Genomic DNA, 21,904 nt, shown 5'->3' on the forward strand with positions numbered 1-21,904 from the left:
ACATAAAATGAAAGAACAACTTTTCGTTTGCCTGCCTATTGTTTTATATCTATTTGTTTATACCTTCAGTAGCTTGTGAGGTGGCTTTTTTGGTTTGTGTTTTGTTTTGTTTTTTCATTTGAGTGATTAAAGGAGCTTGAGGCTGAAGTGGCAGAACTCTATAGTTCATTGTCTATTGACCTATTTGTGAATAGGCAGGCACTTCATCATTTACTAAACTGGATTGGTCAGACCTCTATTTCTCAAATTTCTCCTATAAGCATTGAGTTGACAAAATTGGCAACGGAAATAGAATAATCAGAGGTGAATTTATTTAGCACCCACTAGGGAAAATCTAGCTCATTTTTGTAAATGGGGAAGCCAGACCTATTAGATAAATTGGTCTTTTCTTATGTTTTAATTTTATTGAAAAAGCAAAATGTATATACTTTAGAATTAAGTAGAGGTTCATGATTTGGTTTTTATATAGAATTTCATCTTGTTTATTTTCTATCATTTACAACAAATAATTAAGTTAATATAGTGTGTTCTAATTGGAAGGCTTTCCCTAAATTCTCAGCTAAGTGTATCTTGGCTAGAAAGCATGTTGAAAGTGTAACGTCACACTAAAATAATAAAGGGCCTTTAGGGCTGTTAACCTTAAAATGAAAAGCCATTCAGTGTGTATAGAATGTAATTGACATTTAATAATACCTCTATGCTGTGAAATGCTGACAAGTGGGAAACAGCTTTAACAAACTAACAGGCAGTTTCCACTTTTTATTTCTTAAATAGAATTATTTGCTACCTCACTAACTTATAGACTAAGAAAGCCTTGAAATAGCTGTCTTAATGTTTGTTTTCATTTTTTAGGCAGAAAAATTCAGGTATGTACAGTTATAATAACTTTAGTGTTTTAAAACCTTTGTTTTTAAGCTACCCCAGGGGTCATCAAACCATGATTTATGGGCCAAATCCAGCCTACTGCCTGTTGCTGTATGACCTGTGTGAACTTTTACATTTTTAAATGGTTGGTATTCATAAAAAAAATTATAAGAGGAGTAATATTTCATGACAGGTGAAAATGATACGAAATTCTAATTTCAGTTTTCACAAATAAGGTTTTATTGGAACACAGCCACACTCATTTATGTATTGTCTATGGCTGCTTTTGCACTACAGCAGCAGAGTTGAGTAGTTGCATCAGAGACTGGATGGCTCACCAAAGCCTATTTACTATCCTGCCCATTATGGAAAACATTTGCCAACGCCTGAGCTATACTATTGAGGCTGCATGATTTAGTACCTTAAACAGTTTTCCTGGTTTAGGGATCTAACAAAGAAGTCATGTTGAGTAAAATTCTTCAGACTTTTGGGAAGGTGAAGAAAACTGAACCAGGTATTTCATGGAGTTTATGTTCACATGGGCTGGGCTTTCTGTTTCATCACTGATTTCATCTTACTTATGTTTTAAACAAGTACTTGCATAGTGGTTATTATTCATCAGGTACTATTCTAAAAACTTTATAACTCTTCTAAATCCTTATTACAACCATGTGAGTTTGGTATCTCTACAAATGAGTAAACCATAGCACATCTGTTAGTGAAAGGTAAAGAGTTAAATAGTGGAAGTTAAAATAATGAAAGGGAAGTTATATAGCTAGTCATATGAGTTATACAGCTAGTAAGGGGCAGAGCCATGGTTTGAATAAAATCATTTGGTTTTAAAATCAGTATTCTTAACCACTGTGTAATGCTGTCTCTCCCTTTCTACTCTTGTTTATTTAGAAAAGTCTTGGGTTGAGAGTAGAGTTTAATAATGGGGAGCATCACGTTTTAAAAGCTTTGAGCTTATATCAGTTTCCTACGGCTGCTATAATCAAGTACCACAAACTGGGTGGCTTAAAATAAGAGAAATTTGTTCTGTCACAGTTTTGGAGACTAGAAATCCAAAATCAGGATAACAGAAGGCCATCCTCCCTCTCAGATTCTGGGTAGAATCCTTCCTTGCCTCTCTGTAGCTTCTGGTGGTGGCCAGCAGTCCTTGGTGTTCCTTGGCTTGCAGCTGCATCAGTCCCATCTCTGCTTGTGGCACCATATGGTGTTCTCCCTGTGTTTCTGCCTTCATATAGCATTCTCCTCTTCTTATGAAGACACCAGTTATATTGGATTAAGGGTCACCCTACTGTAGTATGAGTGCATCTTAATTTAACTAATTACATCTGTAATGACCCTATTTCTAAATAGGTTCATGTTGTGAGGTCCTGGGAAGGACATGAATTTTGAGAGGACACTATTCAACCCTAGTTATAGAGCTCATGAGTTAGCTCTTGTTCTCTAGAGCACCTTTCAGTTTGAGCCCAGAAACCCTAAATGAAAAGTAGAAACTGTGAGCTAAGACTTTTCAGGGCTTTTGTTTCTTCCTTTTTGGTATTAATCCTGTGCTAGATTATATTCTGTCTGAGAAGACTGACTTAATGTTCTCAGCTCCTGCCTTTTTCCTGCCTCCCTTTGGCCTTTTGGTCATGATTTATTTGAGACTAGTTTTTATTCTGGAATGTTCTGTGAGTTTTTTTTTTTTTAAGAACCATTTTCTAAACTGTTGTTATAACCTATGAGAATGTTGGTTTGTCTTTCTTGTGAATTTGTGATAATTGATTCAGAAACCAGCTTTGGTGTGTTGGAGGCTGAGTTCTGGTAGTTTCCTCTTAAGAATTTTTTGTGTCCATCTCTATTGGTATTTGTAAGTAAGGTTCAATAAGTGGTAATAGTTATTTTTATTTTTCCGAAGATTATCAGTGTTAAAATAGCAGATTTTGAGAAATGTGGGGCTGCCTCAATTCCTGACCTGGGAATTTACCATGAAACACTAGAGTAATTGGTCCAAATGTATCAACCCATTTCCTTTTGTTTGTTTTACAGGGTGCCCGGGAAACATTTGAGAACTACTACCGAAAACAGAGGCGAAAACAGGCTCGTTTGGTGCTCCAGCCTCCTTCTAACATGGTAGGATCACCACCTTTACTTTTCTCCCTTTTTCACTTTTCTTCTCTGGTATCTTTTAATTATTTTCCATTTGGGCTTCCCCCCACCCCCACCCCAAACTGGGACCACTGGATGTGACTTGCATTAAGAAAGTAGCAACTAACATCTGTTGCTTGCTATGTGTCAGACATTGTTCTAAGTACTAGATATGTATTGTCTCATTTCATCCTCACTGTAATCCTATAAGGTAGGTACTATTTTTATATTTACTTTATAGTCTTTGGAATTGAGCCTTAAGAAATTAATTAACTGATTTTAACTGTCTTAATGTGTCAAAACAGAAACAATAACTTTTTTCTCTTTGCTTTGTTGCAGCATGAAACTTTAGATGGCTACAGGAAGTATTTTAATCAAATTGTAGGGTGGGTATATGTGTGTTTGTGTGTGTGTGTGTGTGTGTGTTTTAAATTTATACACTTTCAATAGTTTATACACTTTTTGTGAGACTTGGAAAAGTATATCAAGTGTTCTTCGGGAAATTTTTTTTCTTTTCTTTTCTAAATTCTTAAGACAAGATTTGTTCTGAATATCTGATGATTTTAAAGGAATGTCTATTTGTTTCATAGAATTATGTTGGGGAACATAATTCTATATTGTTGAGGAATCCTTTTTATGGATAAAGGGAGAAAAATATTGAATTGTAGTCTTATTATATGTGATGTTCTGTTTTTTCATTATTGTTAAGAGGGAACCAAATAATCAGTAAAAGTTGGCAAGTTTTTTTCTAAAAGGGCCAAATAATAAAGTATTTTAGGCTCAGCAGGCCATACGGTTTCTGTTAGAACTATTCAGCTTTGTTGCCGTACGAAAGCAGCTATAGACAATATGTAAATGAAAGACAATGGCTGTGTTCCAATAAAACACTGTTTATAAAAACAAGCAGTGGGCCAGATTTGTTCCATGGACTGTATAACTTGCCATCCTCATCTGGAGTATATATACTAGTATGGAATTGCAGTTCCCAAATAAACATCCCAAATATAGGCAGCTTATTTTAATTGCAAAATAGTGACTTCGCAGTTAAAAAAAAAGGGAAATAAGTTGGATTGTTCCGTGAAATTTCTTTTTTTTTCCAAGTTTAGATTGTTGCAATGTAATTGATACCTTTGATTAAAATGTGTCATAACAATTCCCTATTTAAAGAATTGTTTTAATTAGTATGAATATTTAGGCAAGAAAGCTGAAGATACATTTTAGATGCATAAAAATTAAGAAGCCACAGAAGAATGTTAAAAAATATGTGTGTATTTCTTTTTTTACCTTTGTAAGATATCTTTTCAACACTTTGATGAGAAAGTTTATATAAGGGGAATTATTTCGGTATTTTGTGTGTTGGATTCTTAAAAAAAATGCGTGCTTTAACTTTCATTGTCTCTTTAGATTCTATTAGTTTTTTAAAATGTATTAACGGGCTGTTGATTTTAATGTAGTGAAATTAGCCTTCTTTACCTATAAACATTTTTCTTCCCTTTTAAATTTCTAGATAACATGGTTAACATTTAATAGGAATGTAACTCCAATTTCTGTAGAAGTTGTTAAGATGATATCATGATCAGAGGTATAATTCCAAGTCTAAGAAATCTGATTTTGTTTGTGATACCAAACAGCTTTCTTTAAGAAAAAATGACTAGTATTAACTTCCAATTTGATGGCATCTCTTAATGTTTGTCATCCCCTGATGATAGTAGTCAAACTGTAATTTCTGACAGCTGTGCTTTCTTTTCTCCTCAATCTTAGCTTTTTTGTGGTTGAAGATCACATTTTACATACAACCCAGGGCTTAGTAAATAGAGCCTACATTGATGAACTGTGGGAAATGGCACTTTCAAAAACCATCGCAGCACTCCGCACTCACTCGGTATGTAAGAAGCACAAGAGAAGTTCTTACTTCAAGCTAATTATCTATATGCTATTCAGTCTTCTACTGCTTTAAAATCATCATATGTGTATTGTTTGAAATCACCCATTTGGAGTCATCTTCTTCAAAGATATATGGAAGTAGTCACTTCAAACTGCATGTTCTCTAACACTAAGCCCACTTTTGTGAATGCTCTTTGCAATAAGAAAACAGCAGCTAACATTTTGTGATTGCTGTCTATGTCTCAGGCATTGTTATTATATTGTTATTGTGTACTGCATATATATTTCATCCTCACTTCATCCCTATAAGGCAGGTGCTGTTGTTATATTTACCCTGTAGTCTGGGGAACTGAACCTCAGAGAGGTTAAGTAACCAGCCTGATGTAACCCAGTAAGTGGTGGAGATTGGATTCAAACCTCGACGGTATGACTGCAGAGCCCATGTTCTTAGCCACTACTCCATATTGCCTTCATAATGCCTATTAATACTGATTTGGAGTTCACAGATTTATTCTTACTCTACAACATTTCAGTAAGTTGCTTAATTATGAGTTCCCATGATCTATTGATATATTTTATGATAGCATCAATTATTGATGATAATCTACTTTATTACAAGCAGAGAATGCTGGCTCTGAATTATTCATTCATTCAATATTTCTTGAACAAGGATTACATGTTGGCAGTGGGAATACAAGAATGAATAATAATAAAGTCTTTGCTCTCAGAGAGTTATATTTTAATTGGGGAGATTCCCAATAAACAAATAAATAGGAATATCAGACAGTGATAATGCAATGCAGACAATTAAAATAGAGTGATAGATTAGGGCAACAAGGTGCCTGCTTTTGACTGGTTGATCTGAAGTGGCATTCTGAGATCTAAATATCAAGGAGTAACTATTTGTGTAAAGATCAATTAAAAGATCATTCCAGGTGAAAGGAACAGTAGTACAAGGACTTTGAGGTACTCTTATGTCTGAAGTGTTTGAGGAATAATAGTGAGGAGTTAATAATAGAAGATAATTTGGTATTTAAAAAATTTCAAGAAATGGCTCTAGTATACATCTAGTTATGCTAGCTAGAAACTTAAAACTCATTCATAACCCTTCAACTCTCTTTATCTAGTCATTAGCAAGTGTTCTAGAGTAAATACCATGTGTAAAATCTATAATTGAAGGGAGTGTAGCCATTTTAGGAAACTGAAAGATGTCCCGAGTGTTAGAACATAAACATAGAAAGCTAGGCAACTAAGGTAGGAAGTGAGAATAAAGAAGTAGGTAGAAAAAAAAAAAAAAAAAAAAAAAAAAGAAGTAGGTAGGTGTCATATTATTTAGGACCTGTTTGACCCTTTAAGCAGTGGGTTGAGTGAGTATGTGTGTGTTGGGGGCAGGAGTAGGGTAAATTGGAGTGAGAAAGTCAGATTTCTATTTTTAAAAGATGTTCTGGCTAAATTACAGATGAGGGATGAGAATGAATGTGGGGAGAACAGTTAGTAGGCTAGTCTAGTATTGCAGACAAGAGATGATGATTGCTGGACCAAGGTGGTTGTAGATATAGAGAGATGTGGATGAGTTTGAGAGATTTTTAGGAAGTAAGATTAATTATACTTTCTGATGGATTAATATACAAGAGGTAAGGTTGAAAGAAGTATCAAGGTAATGCCTAGGTTTATAGTTTCCTTCCTTGGATGATAGTGTTGGTTTTGATGGTTTGGAGTGGGGAAGTCGTAAGTTACCTTTGGCTGTGATTACTTTGAGATACTTTTTGTGCTATTCAAGTAGTAGGGTCTAGGAGATTGATTTATGTATGAGTTTGAAACCAAAGAGGGTATGTCGTTATTGAATGTGTTGCAAATATTTTTCTCCTTTTATTTTTGTTGGTGGTTTCTTCTTTAGTATTTAAAATGTTAAACATTTTTGTATCTAATTATATTTATCTTATTTTAAAATTTCTCCCATTACTTATATGTGTCCAAGGACTTGATCTGACATTTTTACCATTAATATGCTTGTGTCATAATAAAGTCTGGAACATTTAAAAATATTTTTAAAAAGTTCTGCCTGTTCTGAGACTAAAAAACAGTCTCTTAACTGTTTCATGGCTTGATTTTTACACATTTATGTAGTTACTACCACCTATTCTTATTGTCATTTAGGGTATGATTAAAGATCTCATTTTATTTTTTTTTGCAATAGTATATCCATTGTCCTAGGATCATTTTTTAAATGCTTTACTTTCCTCCATCGCATGGCGTGCTCTTACATAAAAAAATTATACAAAGATAACATGGTTATTAAAAGATAGTTAGGAAATATTGATTATTAATAGTAACGAGTTTGGCCATGACCCCTGGCATGATTATTATTAGCTTTCTTATATGTAAATTTCAAGACCCCTTTTTCTGTGTATGAATACATGATATACAATATATATTTTAAGTAAAACATCCTGTATTTTTCATTTAATATCTAATGAATTTGTATTAGTTTTAATGTGCATTTGTATAATATTCCATTTTTAGGAATGTACCATTTTAAAAAATTAATTCACTTGATACACTTTTTTAAAAAGTTTTTTTAGGCTGTTATAAACATTGAAGTAAATATTTTTATTAACATATCCTTGCACATTAATTATACTTAGGATAAATTCTTAGATGTGAATTTAGTGAGTTAAAGGATCTGTATGTTTCTGAGGCTCTGGATGTATATTGCTAATTTGCTATACAAAAAGATTGAACCATTTAGCATCACTAAGCATCATCTGTTAGAATTCCTATTTCCCTATTCCTTTTATTCCGCAGAAAGTTACGTTTAAAAACAAAAAGTCATTCCCAATATAATAATAATGTCAGAAATTATATGTCAGAAATTAATGTTTTTCTTTAATACTGATATTAAAAATCTCTTCACATCTTTTTAGTTATTTGTATATCTTCTTAGAATTTCCTGTTCCTATGCATTGCCTTTATTTTGTATTTTAATCGTTTTATTTTATATTTATTAGTAACACATGGATGTTAATGTTTAACATTAACTTTAATCTAAATGTTAATCTCTAGTCTGATATATAGGTTGTAAATATTTCCTTAGTTTCATGTGTTTCTAACCTTTGATTTTCTTTTCCATGGCTTTACAGACGTTTAAAATTTTTAATGGAGTTAAATTTATTGATCTTTAACCTTACTATTTATGTCTTCCTTATTCCAAATAAATGTAATTATTTGTCTATATTTAATTTTAGTATTTCTGTAGTTACTTGTTTAACATATAATTCACAAACTAAAAGTTTATTTTAGTGTTGTGTGTGAGGTTGGACTTTATTTTGAAAATGACTCATCACCTCCAATAACATTATTGTGATAATCTGTTGTTTTATTCAGCTCAGGTTACCATAATGAAATATATAGATTGGGTAGCTTAAACAACAGAAATTTATTTTCTCACAGTTCCAGAGGCTGAAAGTCTGAGATCAGGGTGCCATCATGGTTGGTTTCTGGTAAGGACCCTCCTGGGTTTCAGATGATCACATTCTCATTGTGTCCTCACATGGCCCTTCCTCAGCATGTATTCTATTGTCTTCTCCTTTTATAAGGACACCAATCCCATCAGATTAGGACCTTACCCATATGACTTCATTTGACTTTAATTATCTCTCCAAGGCTTCTTCTCCAAACAAGGCTACACTGGCACTAGGGCTTCAACATAGAATTTCAGGAGGAATGCATCATTCAGTTCATAAATGTCTGTCCTTTCCCAACCTATTTTGAAGGCCGCCTTTATCATAATATGTTATATAAATACTAAGATCTGTTTCTAGGCTCTGATTCCTGCCCGCCCCCTTCCTTCTCTCTATATGTCTTGAACCAGTATAACATTGTTTTGATTATTACATCTGATATAGTATGCTTTAATTTCTTATACAACATATATGTCCTATAAAATCCTCTTTTTAAAATATACTATGTATCTCCTTATTATTCTTCTAGGTTAATTTGAGAATCACTTTGTCACATCCCTTCCACCTCTTACCTCCCCCTAAAACTGACCTATAGTGTTAGTATGCAGTAAATCTGCAAATTTAAATGGAGATAATTGACATATTTCAGCATCTGGTATTTTTCAACAGGAATATATGTATTTTTCTCACTTATTTGCTTTTATATCTTTTGGTAAAATATTTTATGTGCTCCCTATCTAAGTCCTATTTTTGGTATTTTATGGTTTATTTCAGGTAGTATTTTGAGGAAGGTTTGTTTCTGATTCATATTTATTAACTAGTATTACTGTCATTCTATGGGAGAGAAGTCCTTGATTTTGGTTGTTTATTTTATATCTGTCCATTTCCCTGATTTCACCAATTTTATTTTTTTCCTGGGAAAAGGTGTTTCTCTTTTAGAAAACTTAGATTTCTTCCAAACAATTTCTTTTTTTAAAGCAGTGATTTTTCACATTTGAGAATGTGACAAATCGATAGGAGTCTCTCAGCAGGAAAATATACTCTTTTCCTCATCATGCAACCATACTTATTGTCATGAAGAATAGGACACTTTACAATGTGCTGATTAAAGTGTATATCTATGGAGAAAATTAATGGAATGTTTCCTTGTAGATCTACTGTATATTCTTTTGAACTGAAGAATAAATGACAAAAATACCTTTAAAAAAATAGTTTAGCATCAGTCTACAGAGGCAGAAAGAAATTAGTGGTCTCCTAGGGCTGGGAGTGGATACGAGGAATAAGCAGGTGATAGCTTAAGGGGCAGGGTTTCTCTTTGAGATGAAGAAAATGTTCTAAAATTGACTGTGGTTATGTTTGCACATATCTGCAAAAATATAAAAAAAACTAAAAACTGTTGAATTACATACTTTAAAGGGGTGAGTAGTATGGTATGGGAATTGTATTTCAACAGAACCATTAAAATAGAACTCAACATCACATACATTTACTCACTGAACCATTTTTATCCATTATGAGACAAAGTAGTTGATGCCACAGATACCAATTCTATTTTATGACACTATTTATTGTGTTACATTATCAGCAAGAAAGAAAAATAAGAACAACCTAAACATCAAAACAAATCTCAAAAGGAAACATTATATCTGAGTGGTTATTTTTTGTAAAAAATCTGTATATTTTTCTAACTTTCTGTGTCACTAATTAAAACTTTTTATATTTTCTGATTGAATTATCAGTCATTGCATAAATCGGAAACATTTTGAAAGATATAATATTCTCAATGCTGATTTCAAAACATGATAAAAATCTTATGCAATCTTATACAATCCATCTCACTTAGAATTCAAATTTAGTAGTACCTGTATATTAAAAGAATAATATGCTAATACAAAGAATTCATATCAGGAATGGTTTAATATTAGAAGATCTGTTAATATAATTGCTAGTATGACTGCCAATAAAATGATAAACAAATCATCTGATAATACTAGAAAGGTATTTTTTTACAATTTAAAATTATGGAGCAATGTAATTTGTGTGGCCAGAATTCCTCATGTTTTGTAGCTATTAAATATTGGACATTTTTTCTTATTATGTGATAGGCAGACAAGAGTGTGTACTGTAATAGTGGGTTTTGTGTGTGTGTGTGTGATCGATTGTTTTTAACATCTTTATTGGAGTATAATTGCTTTACAATGGTATGTTAGTTTCTGCTTTATAACAAAGTGAATCAGCTATACATATATATGGAATCTAAAAAAAAAAAAAAGGTTATGAAGAACCTTGGGGCAGGACAGGGATAAAGACACAGACGTAGAGAATGGACTTGAGGACATGGGGAGTGGGAAAGGTAAGCTGGGACAAAGTGAGAGAGTGGCATGGACATATATATACTACCAAATGTAAAATAGATAGCTAGTGGGAAGCAGCCGCATAGCACAGGGAGATCAGCTCGGTGCTTTGTAATAGTGGTTTTATACACATCCACATCCATACCCATCCCCCCCCACACACACATATTTTAAATTTCTTTGAGTCAAAGGGTGTACTAAGCATATATGTCATGTAGCTCTCTAACCAAATTGCTATTGAAATAACATGTAAGAAAAACTAAAAAGAGAAACACTGCAAAGTACCTCTATAGGCCAGAAGTTTTGAAAAATTTCTTTGAATTTAGAAAACAGATGGAATCAGAATAATGACTCAACCTGAGAAAAGAAAATATTACATTAAATGTGGTGTAGAGGTTATTGTCAAAGTAGGAAACATTGTTCCAAATGGAATCTAGGAACACTCTAAATTCAGTCAACAAATGTTATGAGCAGGAATGAGGGTGGGAGAAATCTTAAGGGAAATTATTTAGAGGTCTACCTTCTAAAAATCTTGGCTAGAGAGCAGGTTACCCAATTCCTTTGGCCAACCTTACCATCAACATAAAGAGACGATAGCATGATTAGCGAAGTTCTCTAGTACTACTTTTTGAGCAAGGTGATTCATCCATCCACCTACAAAGAGCCTGTAGTCAGTTTTTGGAAAACAGACTTAAAAGCTGCAGAGGGTGAAACCCATACCAGTTATACATACTAATCAATCTAGTCCTTCATTTCTAAACATAAGCAAATGCCGAGTCGTAGAATATTTGAGGAAAACCAATTACATCAAATAGAAGACAATAATAAACAAATTGCATAGCTATTCTTTAGCAAATACAAATAACTCATGGACTAGGAGATAAATTTATAAAGTAATAATTATTTCTCATTTTAGGAATATAGGAAGCTAGGTCATTCATAGCAGCTGTTCAGCTTGAAACAACTAAAAGTACTACTTTATGTACTGCATATAAGATGTTGTTTAAGTCTAGAGTGCTTAGTAAGGTTATTAAGGAATTACCAGGCCAAATCCAGGGGAGACTGAGAGTCCAGAGGTCCAGAAAGATAGACTTAAACACTTAAGCTGCATTTGCCTTGAGGTTACTTGTTAGTCCAGGCAATTTGTACTCAGATTTGATAGTCTCTTGGGCCTATCTGGGGTGGAGAGTCTAATATGGTGCCCTCCCCCACATTAAGCTGGAAAGAACTATTCTTTTCAGGTTAAGATTGAATCAGAAGTGAATAAAAAAGCAGTCAAAATTCTTCCCTTAAAGAAATCTTTAGGTCTAGGGAGTTTTTTCTTGAATTCCTATCTTACATACACTCTTGGAGAATAGAAAAGAGGAAACACCAACTCATTTTATGAGGTGTGTGTAATCTTGATAATGAAGCCAGATGAGGATAGTACAAGAACTCATAAACTCATAAATATACAGGCTCATTCATAAATATAGATCAGAAATCTTAAATAAAATATTAGAAAACAGAATTCAGCAGTTTACAAAGAACATTAATATGTTGAGTTTATCATAGCAAATGCAAGCTTAGTTCAATATTACAAAGTCTATTAATATAATTTAATGAATTAATAGATTAAAGGACAAAAATTATGTAATCATTTCAATAGATACAGAAAAACATTTTAAAAACCACACCATAAATTCATGGTAAAATCTCTTAGTAAATTGAAAACATACAAGAATTTCTTTAAACTGTTAAAAATCTATCCTCAAAAACTTATAATAAGTATCATATTTAATTACCATCACTCCTATTTTATATTGTATTTGAAGTTGTACTTAGTGTTGTAAAGATAGAAACATAAATAAATTAAAAAATACACCTTTGAAAGGAAAAAACAAAGTTGTCATTTTTGCAGATGATATATTTTTGTACATTGAAAATTCAAAGAATTTACAGAAAATTTATTACAATTAATGGAAGAGGTTAGCACGTTCTCTGATACAAAATCATTATGCAAAATCAATTGTCATTTTATAAACCAGGAATAAAAGTTGAAAAGTTAAAATTTTTAAAAGATAAAATTGATACAATAGCATACATTAAAAGTAGTAGAAATATATCTAGCAAAATGTGTTCAAGACCTCCATGGAGAAAGTTCTAAAATGTTTTTGAGAGATGAAAAGGAATTAAAGAGGACCTAAATAAAATTGAAATAGCATGTTCATTGATTGGAAGAGTTATTATTGTAGATATCTGTTTTCTTAAAATTGATCTATAAATTTAATTCAGTGGCAGTCAAAATCTCAATAATCTTATTTTTGGGAGGATGAGTACCTTTGCAATCTGATTGTAATATTTTTAAGCCAGTACAAAAGCCAGGAACAGCTAAGAGACTCCTTAAGACTGAGATAAGGTAGGTGGGTTTTCTCTACTGGATATCAAGACTTAATTTAGAAATCTTATTAAATGAGTACCAGACACTCCAGTACTGTCATTGGATAGATAATGAAACAGAATATAGGGCCTCCAAAAAAGATCTTTGATATTTATAAAAGAGATAGTATTGCAGGTCAGTGGGTAGAGAACAGACATTTCAATGAACAGTACTAGGACAATTGACTATCAGTATGGGGGAAATAATATACCAAAAAATGAGTTTCAGGTTGATAAAATATCAAAATGTAAAATGTAAGGCCATAAATATTTCAGAAGATAGTATAAGAGAATATCTTTATGATTTAGGATAGGGAAGGAATTCCTAACTAAAAAACCAAAGGCACTAACCATAAAGGAAAAGATTCATACATTAAATATTAAGCTACTTTAAAACTGTAAGAAAAAAACAATAAAACGAAAGATAGTAGATAAAATAAGCTATATGATGAGAAATGATGTTTTCAACACAAAATCAGCAAAGAACTAACATAAAATATATAAAAATTTCACTATTCATCATGACAATAGAGACAGACATCTCAATAGAAAAAACAAGCAAAAGATTTAAAGAGGTACTTCACTAAGGAAGGAATTCACTCGGCTGAGAAACATGAAAGGTGCTCAACTTTAGTGCATCATTGAAATGCAAATTAAAACCAAATGAGATAACATTATGTAAGAATTAATAACACAAATGTTGATAAGGATATGAAGTATTCAGAACCCCTTTGAAAAAAATTAGCATCATCTTTTAAAATTGAAGATCCTCATGAACCAGAAATTCTTTTCCTAACTATATTCCCTTGAGAAACTTGCCCTAATGCACCATAATACACATGCAAGAATATTCATTCCAGCATTGTTGAATTTTCAAAATTAGAAGTGACTTAAATGTCCATTGGTGATAAAATGAACAATCTGGGTTAAACTCCTAACATGGAATATTATACAACATGAAAATGCCCACACTATAGCTATATACAGTAGAATGGATGAATTTCACAAGTATAATGTTGAATTATAAAAGCAAGACAGAAAATTATACATACAGATTTTTTCCACTTACATAACATTGAGAAAGAAAATATTGAGTAAGGCTGAGTATTTAGATGGTTACAAAGCAATGAAATTAAGAGAATGAACTGGCAGGCATATGTGATAAAGGCCTGGTACTGAAAATATATAGAGAACTCTTAACACTCAACAGTAAGAAAAAAATTAAAAAACGGGCCCAATTAAAAAACAGACAAGAGTTCTGAACAGATACCTCACCAAAGAAGATATTCAAATGGCAGGAAAGCATACAAAAGATGCTTGACAACATATGTCCTCAGGGAATTACAAATTAAAACAAAAATGAGCTACCACCACACACCCATTAGAATGGCTAAAATACTGACAACACCAAATGCTGAAGAGAATGTGGAACAGCAGGAACTCTCATTGTTGATGGGACTGGAAAATGGTACAGCCAGCTTAGAAGAGAGTTTGGCAGTTTCTACAAAATGAAACATTCTCTTATTATATGATCCAGCAAGTACACTCTAGGTGTTTGCCAAATGAGTTGAAAACTTATGTTAACACAGAAACCTGCCTACTCATGTTTATAACAGCTTATTCATAATAGCCAAAACGTGGAAGCAACCAAGATGTCCTTTAGTAGGTGAATGGATAAACAAACTCTGGTACATTCTTATAATTGAATATTTATTCAGTGGCAAAAAAGAAATGGTCTATCAATCCACAAAAAGACATAGAGGAAAGTTAAATGCATATTGCTAAGTAAAAGAACCCAATCTGAGAAGGCTATATACTTGTATGATTCCAACTATATGACATTCTGGACAAGGCAAAATTATGGAGACAGTAAAAAGATCAGAGTTGCCAGGATTTGGGAGAGGGGTGGAGGGATGAATAAGTGGAAGACGGAATTTTTAGAACAGTGAAACTATTCTCTACGATATTGTAATGGTGGAATATGTCATTATACATATGTTAAAACCCATAGATTATATAACACAAAGAGTAAACTCTACTGTAAACTATGGACTTCAGTTACTAACAGTGTGTCAGTATTGGTTCATCAACTGTACCAAATGTTACCACACTAATGCAAGATGTTATAATAAGGGAATCTGTGCATGAATTTCTGTGTGAAGGGTTATATGGGAACTCTGTACTTTCTGCTCAATTTATCTGTAAATGCAAAACTGCTCTAAAAAATAAAGTTTATTAAGTTAAAAAATACAAAGAAGCAAAAAATGAAGGAAAGACATGGAAATGATTATCATAAATGTCATGATAATGTTTTCCTGAGTGGAGAGGAAAGAAGTTGTTTTGGAGCTTCTGGCATGCTGGTGCTATTTAGTTTTGTTTGCCTGGTAAAATTGTACATATAGGTTATATTTATTATTTTCTTTATGTATACTATATTCACAATTTTAGAAAACGTGGTAAGGAGGAAAAGGAAGGAAGCAAGCCACAGAAGGATAGAAATCAAAGATAAACATTGCTTTCTTGGAAATTTATGACTACCATAATAGAGAAATTTAATTCAAAGATTAAATAGATAAAACTGCATATCATTCTGTGATCAGGAAGACAAAATCAAATATATATCCCAAAATACAGAGTGAAGACACAAAGAGATGGAAAATATGAATGGAAAGTTAAGGAACATGGATAATTGATGTAGATTTTTGGTTGTATCTAATAGGAATTTAGAAAGAAAGTACAGTCACAAAGCAGGGGACTGAAGTAATTAAATAAAAGAGGGAAATTTCTCTGCATTAAAGAAAGACTAGATTATTACAGTTGAAAGGATGCATTTTTTTTGGTCAGGCAGGGTAAATTAGGGCAGACAGTTTTCTCGCATCTGAAATTGTGTATTGTAGTTTGAGTGCAAAAGAAAAGCATTTCCAAACACATGAGGGTTCAAAGTTTACTTTTCACCCATCCTGTCTTACTGGTGTTTTACCAAAAATGAAAAAGAAATTCTAAATACAAGATGGGATGGGAGTAAATAAATGTGTGCAAAAATGAGAGTAAAACTCCTAGATAAATTTAAATAACTGATTGTTTGATTATTTGTAAAGTTTATGCTACTAAGAATCCTTAAAAGAGGAGAGGCTTAATGTTTAAAACATTTTTTAGATGAAAACCCCAGATTATTTCAAATAAACAGTGGGCAGGGCTTCCCTGTTGGTGCAGTGGTTGAGAATCCGCCTGCCAATGCAGGGGACACGGGTTCGAGCCCTGGTCTGGGAAGATCCCACGTGCCGCGGAGCAGCTGGGCCCGTGAGCCACAACTACTGAGCCTGCGCGTCTGGAGCTTGTGCTCTGCAACAAGAGAGACCACGATAGTGAGAGGCCTGCACACCACGATGAAGAGTGGCCCCTGCTCGCGGCAGCTAGAGGAAAGCCCTTGCACAGAAACGAAGACCCAACACAGCCAAAAATAAATAAATAAATAAATATATTAAAAAAAAACAAAAAAAGCCCAGTGGGCAGAAAGTATATAACTTATTAATAACCAGTATAAGATAATTTGAAAAAACTGATCCAATGAAAAACAAGAAAGGATACAAAAAAGAAAGAAGAAATCATTGAAAATAGAAAACTTAAAATAAGATGGCTAGAATAGGTCCAAATTTGTAAGTATTCATGAGAAATGCCAGAGTTGGAAAGTATTATAGTTTGGTTACTAAGAGAGATTCATACATTAAGATTACACAGAAAGATTGAAAATAAAGAATGGGGAGCAAAAAGGACAATATTCTTCAAGAAAATTGGATTGAAGTTAAAGACCATTAAATGGGAGAAGAGAGGAACATTTGTTTTGATATTATTTTTAACCCACCAAAAAGACAACCCATTTACTGGGGACAAGCAAGCATCAGTATGTATATAAACAAAAACTGTTAAGTAGCAGGAAAAGAAACCAAGGGACCACACCATTGTGGGAGAATTCAACACTCCTCCTTCAGGAACTGAGCAATTAAGTAGAGGGCAAGTAATCAAACTATAATTAAGAGAATTTGAATATCAAAATCACTGAAAAATAGTGCCATATACATCTTTGTAGCTTGCCCACAGAAGGTATCGCCTGTGTCATTTCAGTTTTCAAATTTGTTGATAAGAGATTATACATGGTCTTTATTTGTAATTTGTATTTTCCTCTGTATTTATGTTTGTTTTTGTATTCTTTGTATAGTTTTTTTTTCTCTTTGTTGTTTAATTGGACTTACCTGTGATTTGTCTATTTTATTGATTTTATGTTTAACTCGAGCTTTTGGTTTCATTGATCAAATCTTTCATGTCTTCTCTATGTCATTAATGTCTGCTTTTTATTTTATCAGTTTTGTTCTCTCACTTACTTATGGTTTATTTTGGCTTTTTTGGCCTAGCTTCATGAGTTGAGTGCTTAGTTTGTTTATTTTAAATCTTTTATGTTTTCTAATGTTCACATATAAAGATGTAATTTGTTTTTAAAATGGCATTAGCTGCATTCCATAGGTTTTGATATGAACTATTTCATCGCTGTTCATTTTAAAATACTCTGCAATATCAATTTTGATTTCTTCTTTAACCAAACAGTTATTTAGAAGTGTGTTTTTAAATTTCCAAGTGTTAAAAATGTAGATCATGGATTATTGGAGTCTTTACTCACTCTTCCCTGGCTGAATCTGGTGTTACTTTAAACCAGGAAGGTTTTCCAGAGAGCCTTTACCAGGTGCAGCATTAAGCAGTTGAGTAAATCAAAATTTACTTTTATTTTTAATAAACGTGTTTTTCCTCATTGTCTTTTATTTCCTTTAGTCTTACTGCTCTGATCCAAACCTCGTGTTAGATTTGAAGAACCTCATTGTGCTTTTTGCTGACACACTTCAGGTTTGTGGTTTATGTTTACACAGACTTATCTAGATGAGTGTTTCATCAGCTATAAATCATTTCATTATCTATCTAAGCTTGAGTAAGTAACTTTTAGTTTTTAGTTGTGTTTCTTCTTTTCCTAGAGCTAGATCTTTTTATCTCTTTGTAGCATTTCCTGGTCATCACCTTGACCGTTTATGTTCTCATCAATTGTTCTCATACCCCTTTTTTTCTCCAGGCAAATCAATTAATTGAACTCACTACCTTAGTTCTTCAAAATGTCCTTAATTCAGATATAATGTCTGAGTGATTTTGGAGTTTCTTAATTACTATTTTAAATAATGAACCACATATTATATCCAATAGAATAGCATTAGAAGTGGGTGAGATTGGTAGCATTCTCATTTTCTCTCCCTATTCCTGAAGGTTGCTAAGAGTTACAGAAGGAGTTGTAGGGAAAAGTTAGCTGACATTTATACCCAGTGTATATTAATTTTAATGTTCATCTTTTAATTTTTTTCTGACTGGCTTATATTGGTATATATCTTTTAATTCTTGAGAATGAACACTAGATATTAGGTGGGAATGAAAGATTTTTCTTATCATGATTTTATTTAAATTGTTGGCCAAAGAACAAAAATATCTTTCCGTGCCTAATCTCTCATGTTGCTTAAAAAAATCACCTTATGAAATGAAGCTATTTTCTTATTTTGTTTCAGGTGTATGGTTTTCCTGTAAATCAGCTTTTTGACATGCTGTTAGAAATCAGAGATCAATATAGTGAAACTTTGCTAAAGAAGTGGTCAGGTATTTTCAGGTGAGAAATTGTCTATAGTTTGTGTGTGTGTGTGTGTGTGTGTGTGTGTGCGTGTGCACGTGCACGTGTGTGCATGCGTGTACACACGTCTTTATACATAAAGTTTTTCAGATGTAATAAGCAACAAATATATGTGGCTTATTTTTTCTAGCTCTGATCCCAGTTATGATTAAGAATTCAAGTAAGGTGTAGTGGTGTCCCAAATAAAGTTCCCGAGATATCCAGTCTCAGTATATTAGTACCTACTATGTGAGGAGTCCCCAGATCCCATTTTGGCTTTTTTATTTCCATGAATGAGTGTCATATACCTTGGTTCATACCAACCAGATCACCTTGTGTCTTCTTAATCTGTTCTTTGATTTTCTCTTTGAGGATCATGCCCAGTCTATGTCTCACTTGTAAGGTAGTGGCTTTTGAGCCCTTTCGAGTAATTTAGTTTTTTTGGAACTTTTTTGAAGACTCACTCATGTGATTCCTCATCTTCTTTCTTCTCTTATACCCAGAGAAGAGATCTATTACAATCCAGTATTTGAAGCATATTATTTAAATAGTTACTGCAACATGCATACAACAATAAGAAAATTATTGTATTACACCTCCACCTACTAATGTTTCCTTGCTCTGTTTTCCTGGCACACAACTCATGTCAGCTCACTTGTTTCTTCTCCTTTTGAACCTTTACTCCTTAAAGTGGTCTTTCTGCTTACTGTAAGACCTCTTCCCCAGATCAGCTTACTCTACTTTCAGGTTCTTATAGCTTTAAGATATTACATTGTCCCTTTAATCTTACTCTTCACATTTTATGAACATGTCTTTGATAATCATGTAGTGCAACTCATTTATATATTAATATAAACATTTGTGTTTCTAAAAGCCCGGTTTATTAATGATACAGTTTTATTTAGAGGAGGATTATCTCTTGAAAATTAGTAACGTGATATATCCATGGTTTTAAGAGCATCTGATTTGATGCCTTCAGTAAATTTCTTTTTTGATTTTGGTAGTATGGTTTTTGCTTTTAGAGAACCCCCAGTCCAGTTAAGGAGGCGGAACCTATGGATGAAGAAAAAGTCATTCTTAATATAGAGCAGTAGATGAAGTAAATGAACATAATTTGGATTTATTATAGAACTTGCTTTTCCTCATCTGCCAGTTTTGAAAGTTAGATCTAGTACAGAATTAAAGAACATAATCAAAAATGTCTTATTTTTTAAAAAAAGCAAATAAAACCTCTTTGCCTTCTCCAGAGCTCACATTCTTTTATTATTTACTTCTCACTTGCCTTAAGGCTTCAACATGTTGCCTTAAAATTTTCTCTCTGACCTGTAAATCTCAAATACTGTGAGGTCATGTTTATAATTGTGTTCCATTTGTTTTAGAATGTAATTTTCCTTCTGTCTTTTTTTTTTTTTTTTTTAAAGATGTCCTTACCTGAGACCAAATAGCTGTATTGTAAAAGGAATAGATTAGGGACTGGGAAACATTTATTTTGGGTTGTGGTGGATATACAACTCTTGGAGCTCACCTGAAAATTATTTGTGATCACTGTAGTGATTAACTAACCCTTCTTTCCTTTTTCCCTCCTCCCTTCCTTTCTTCTTTTATTTTCTTTATAGAAACATACTTGATTCTGACAACTACAGTCCTATACCAGTAACAAGTGAAGAGATATATAAAAAGGTGGTAGGACAATTCCCATTCCAAGATACAGAGCTGGAAAAGGTAAGGAACACTTTAAAATAAACTTCTCTGATTTGGCATCCCCTTAAAGCTTTCTTTGTATCAGTCTCATTAAAGGCATAACTTCTAACTCAATGGGTTAGAAATCTAAAACACCTTCAAAGGATGATTTTTGGGCTTAGAAGGGCTTAGAAGAACAGAAGTTCCTGTTTGGGGAATCAGTAAATGGCTTTGGGGTATTGTCACCTCTGAAGTGTTTGGGGGATTTCTGGAAGTGTTCCATTTTGGCTTACACTTTCAAATACTTGCTTTTATTATACTATTAGGACATTTTATCCCCAAAACATACAGTAGAATTTACCATGCTACATAACTGTATTGGTTTTGACAGTGCATTGAGTCATGTATGTACTACTACAATAATGATACAGAACAGTTCCATGATTCCAAAAAATTCCCTCATGCTACACCTTCTTAATCAGTTCCTTCTCTAACCCCCAGCCTTTGCCAACCACCAGTCTTGTTGCTATCCATCACTTTTGCCTTTTCTAGAATGCCTAATAAATGGAATCATATAGTATGTAACCTTTTGAGACTGGCTTCTTTCACTGAACATAATGCTTTTGAGATTCATCTAAGTTGTTGCATGTATCAATAATTCATTACTTTTTATTGCTGAATATGTATCACAATTTATTTATCAGGTTTTGGAGGGCATTTGAATTATTGTTTATTTAATCTTATTCTTTTTAGTATCAGAAAACTTTCACAAATTTTTTTTTTAATTTGAGGTTGTTAAGCAGGCAGTTCACAGTGTGGAAGAAAATTTCTTTTGCATTTTAATTAATTCATAAGTATTTTCAATGTATGTTGGTTTGTGACTTGGCTTTCATTAATTCTTGCTTACAGCAACCATTTCCAAAAAAGTTTCCATTCTCTGAATTTGTGCCAAAAGTTTACAACCAAATTAAAGAATTTATCTACGCCTGTCTGAAGTTTTCAGAAGATCTTCATCTAAGGTATAGTATGAAACAATGGAAATACAACAGATAGTGAGATTATGGCTCCATATACATAAATATTCTGGAATACTTTTGATGTTCCCTTAGCTCTTATTTTGAAAGTCTTAATATTAGCCCTTTACAGTGTGGCACTGCTATATTTATATGGTCATGGTGAAAAAGAAAGTTGGAAACTCTTGAATAATTTCTTTTTGTTTATATTATTTACTTTATTCTCTGCTATTTTCTTTACAGATTTGCATTTCAACACTTTCTATCTAGTCAGAATTCACTAGAAAAGAGTAGTATAATATACTAGTTTTTACATTCTGTTTGATGAAATTTTAAGGCCCGTAGGGGAGTAGCATGTAAAATTCTTTGGAAATACTATTCTTTCCAAATATTCTCTGGACT

At 32.8% G+C, this 21,904-nt stretch overlaps 1 protein-coding gene across 6 annotated transcripts in view; it reads left to right on the forward strand.

Moving 5' to 3' along the window:
• EXOC6B (exocyst complex component 6B) overlaps positions 1-21,904 on the forward strand; it is a 717,372-nt gene that overhangs the window by 352,363 nt on the left and 343,105 nt on the right. For all 6 annotated transcript variants that reach the window (XM_082356334.1, XM_082356335.1, XM_082356337.1 and 3 more), the window contains 7 exons: positions 2,902-2,985; positions 3,340-3,386; positions 4,762-4,882; positions 17,939-18,010; positions 18,712-18,809; positions 20,426-20,531; positions 21,399-21,508. In XM_082356334.1, coding sequence (XP_082212460.1) covers positions 2,902-2,985; positions 3,340-3,386; positions 4,762-4,882; positions 17,939-18,010; positions 18,712-18,809; positions 20,426-20,531; positions 21,399-21,508 — 638 coding nt within the window. The remainder of the gene's footprint in view (positions 1-2,901; positions 2,986-3,339; positions 3,387-4,761; positions 4,883-17,938; positions 18,011-18,711; positions 18,810-20,425; positions 20,532-21,398; positions 21,509-21,904) is intronic.

This window comes from Balaenoptera borealis, assembly GCF_965194805.1.
Source record: "Balaenoptera borealis genome assembly, chromosome: 15".
NCBI lineage: Eukaryota > Metazoa > Chordata > Mammalia > Artiodactyla > Balaenopteridae > Balaenoptera > Balaenoptera borealis.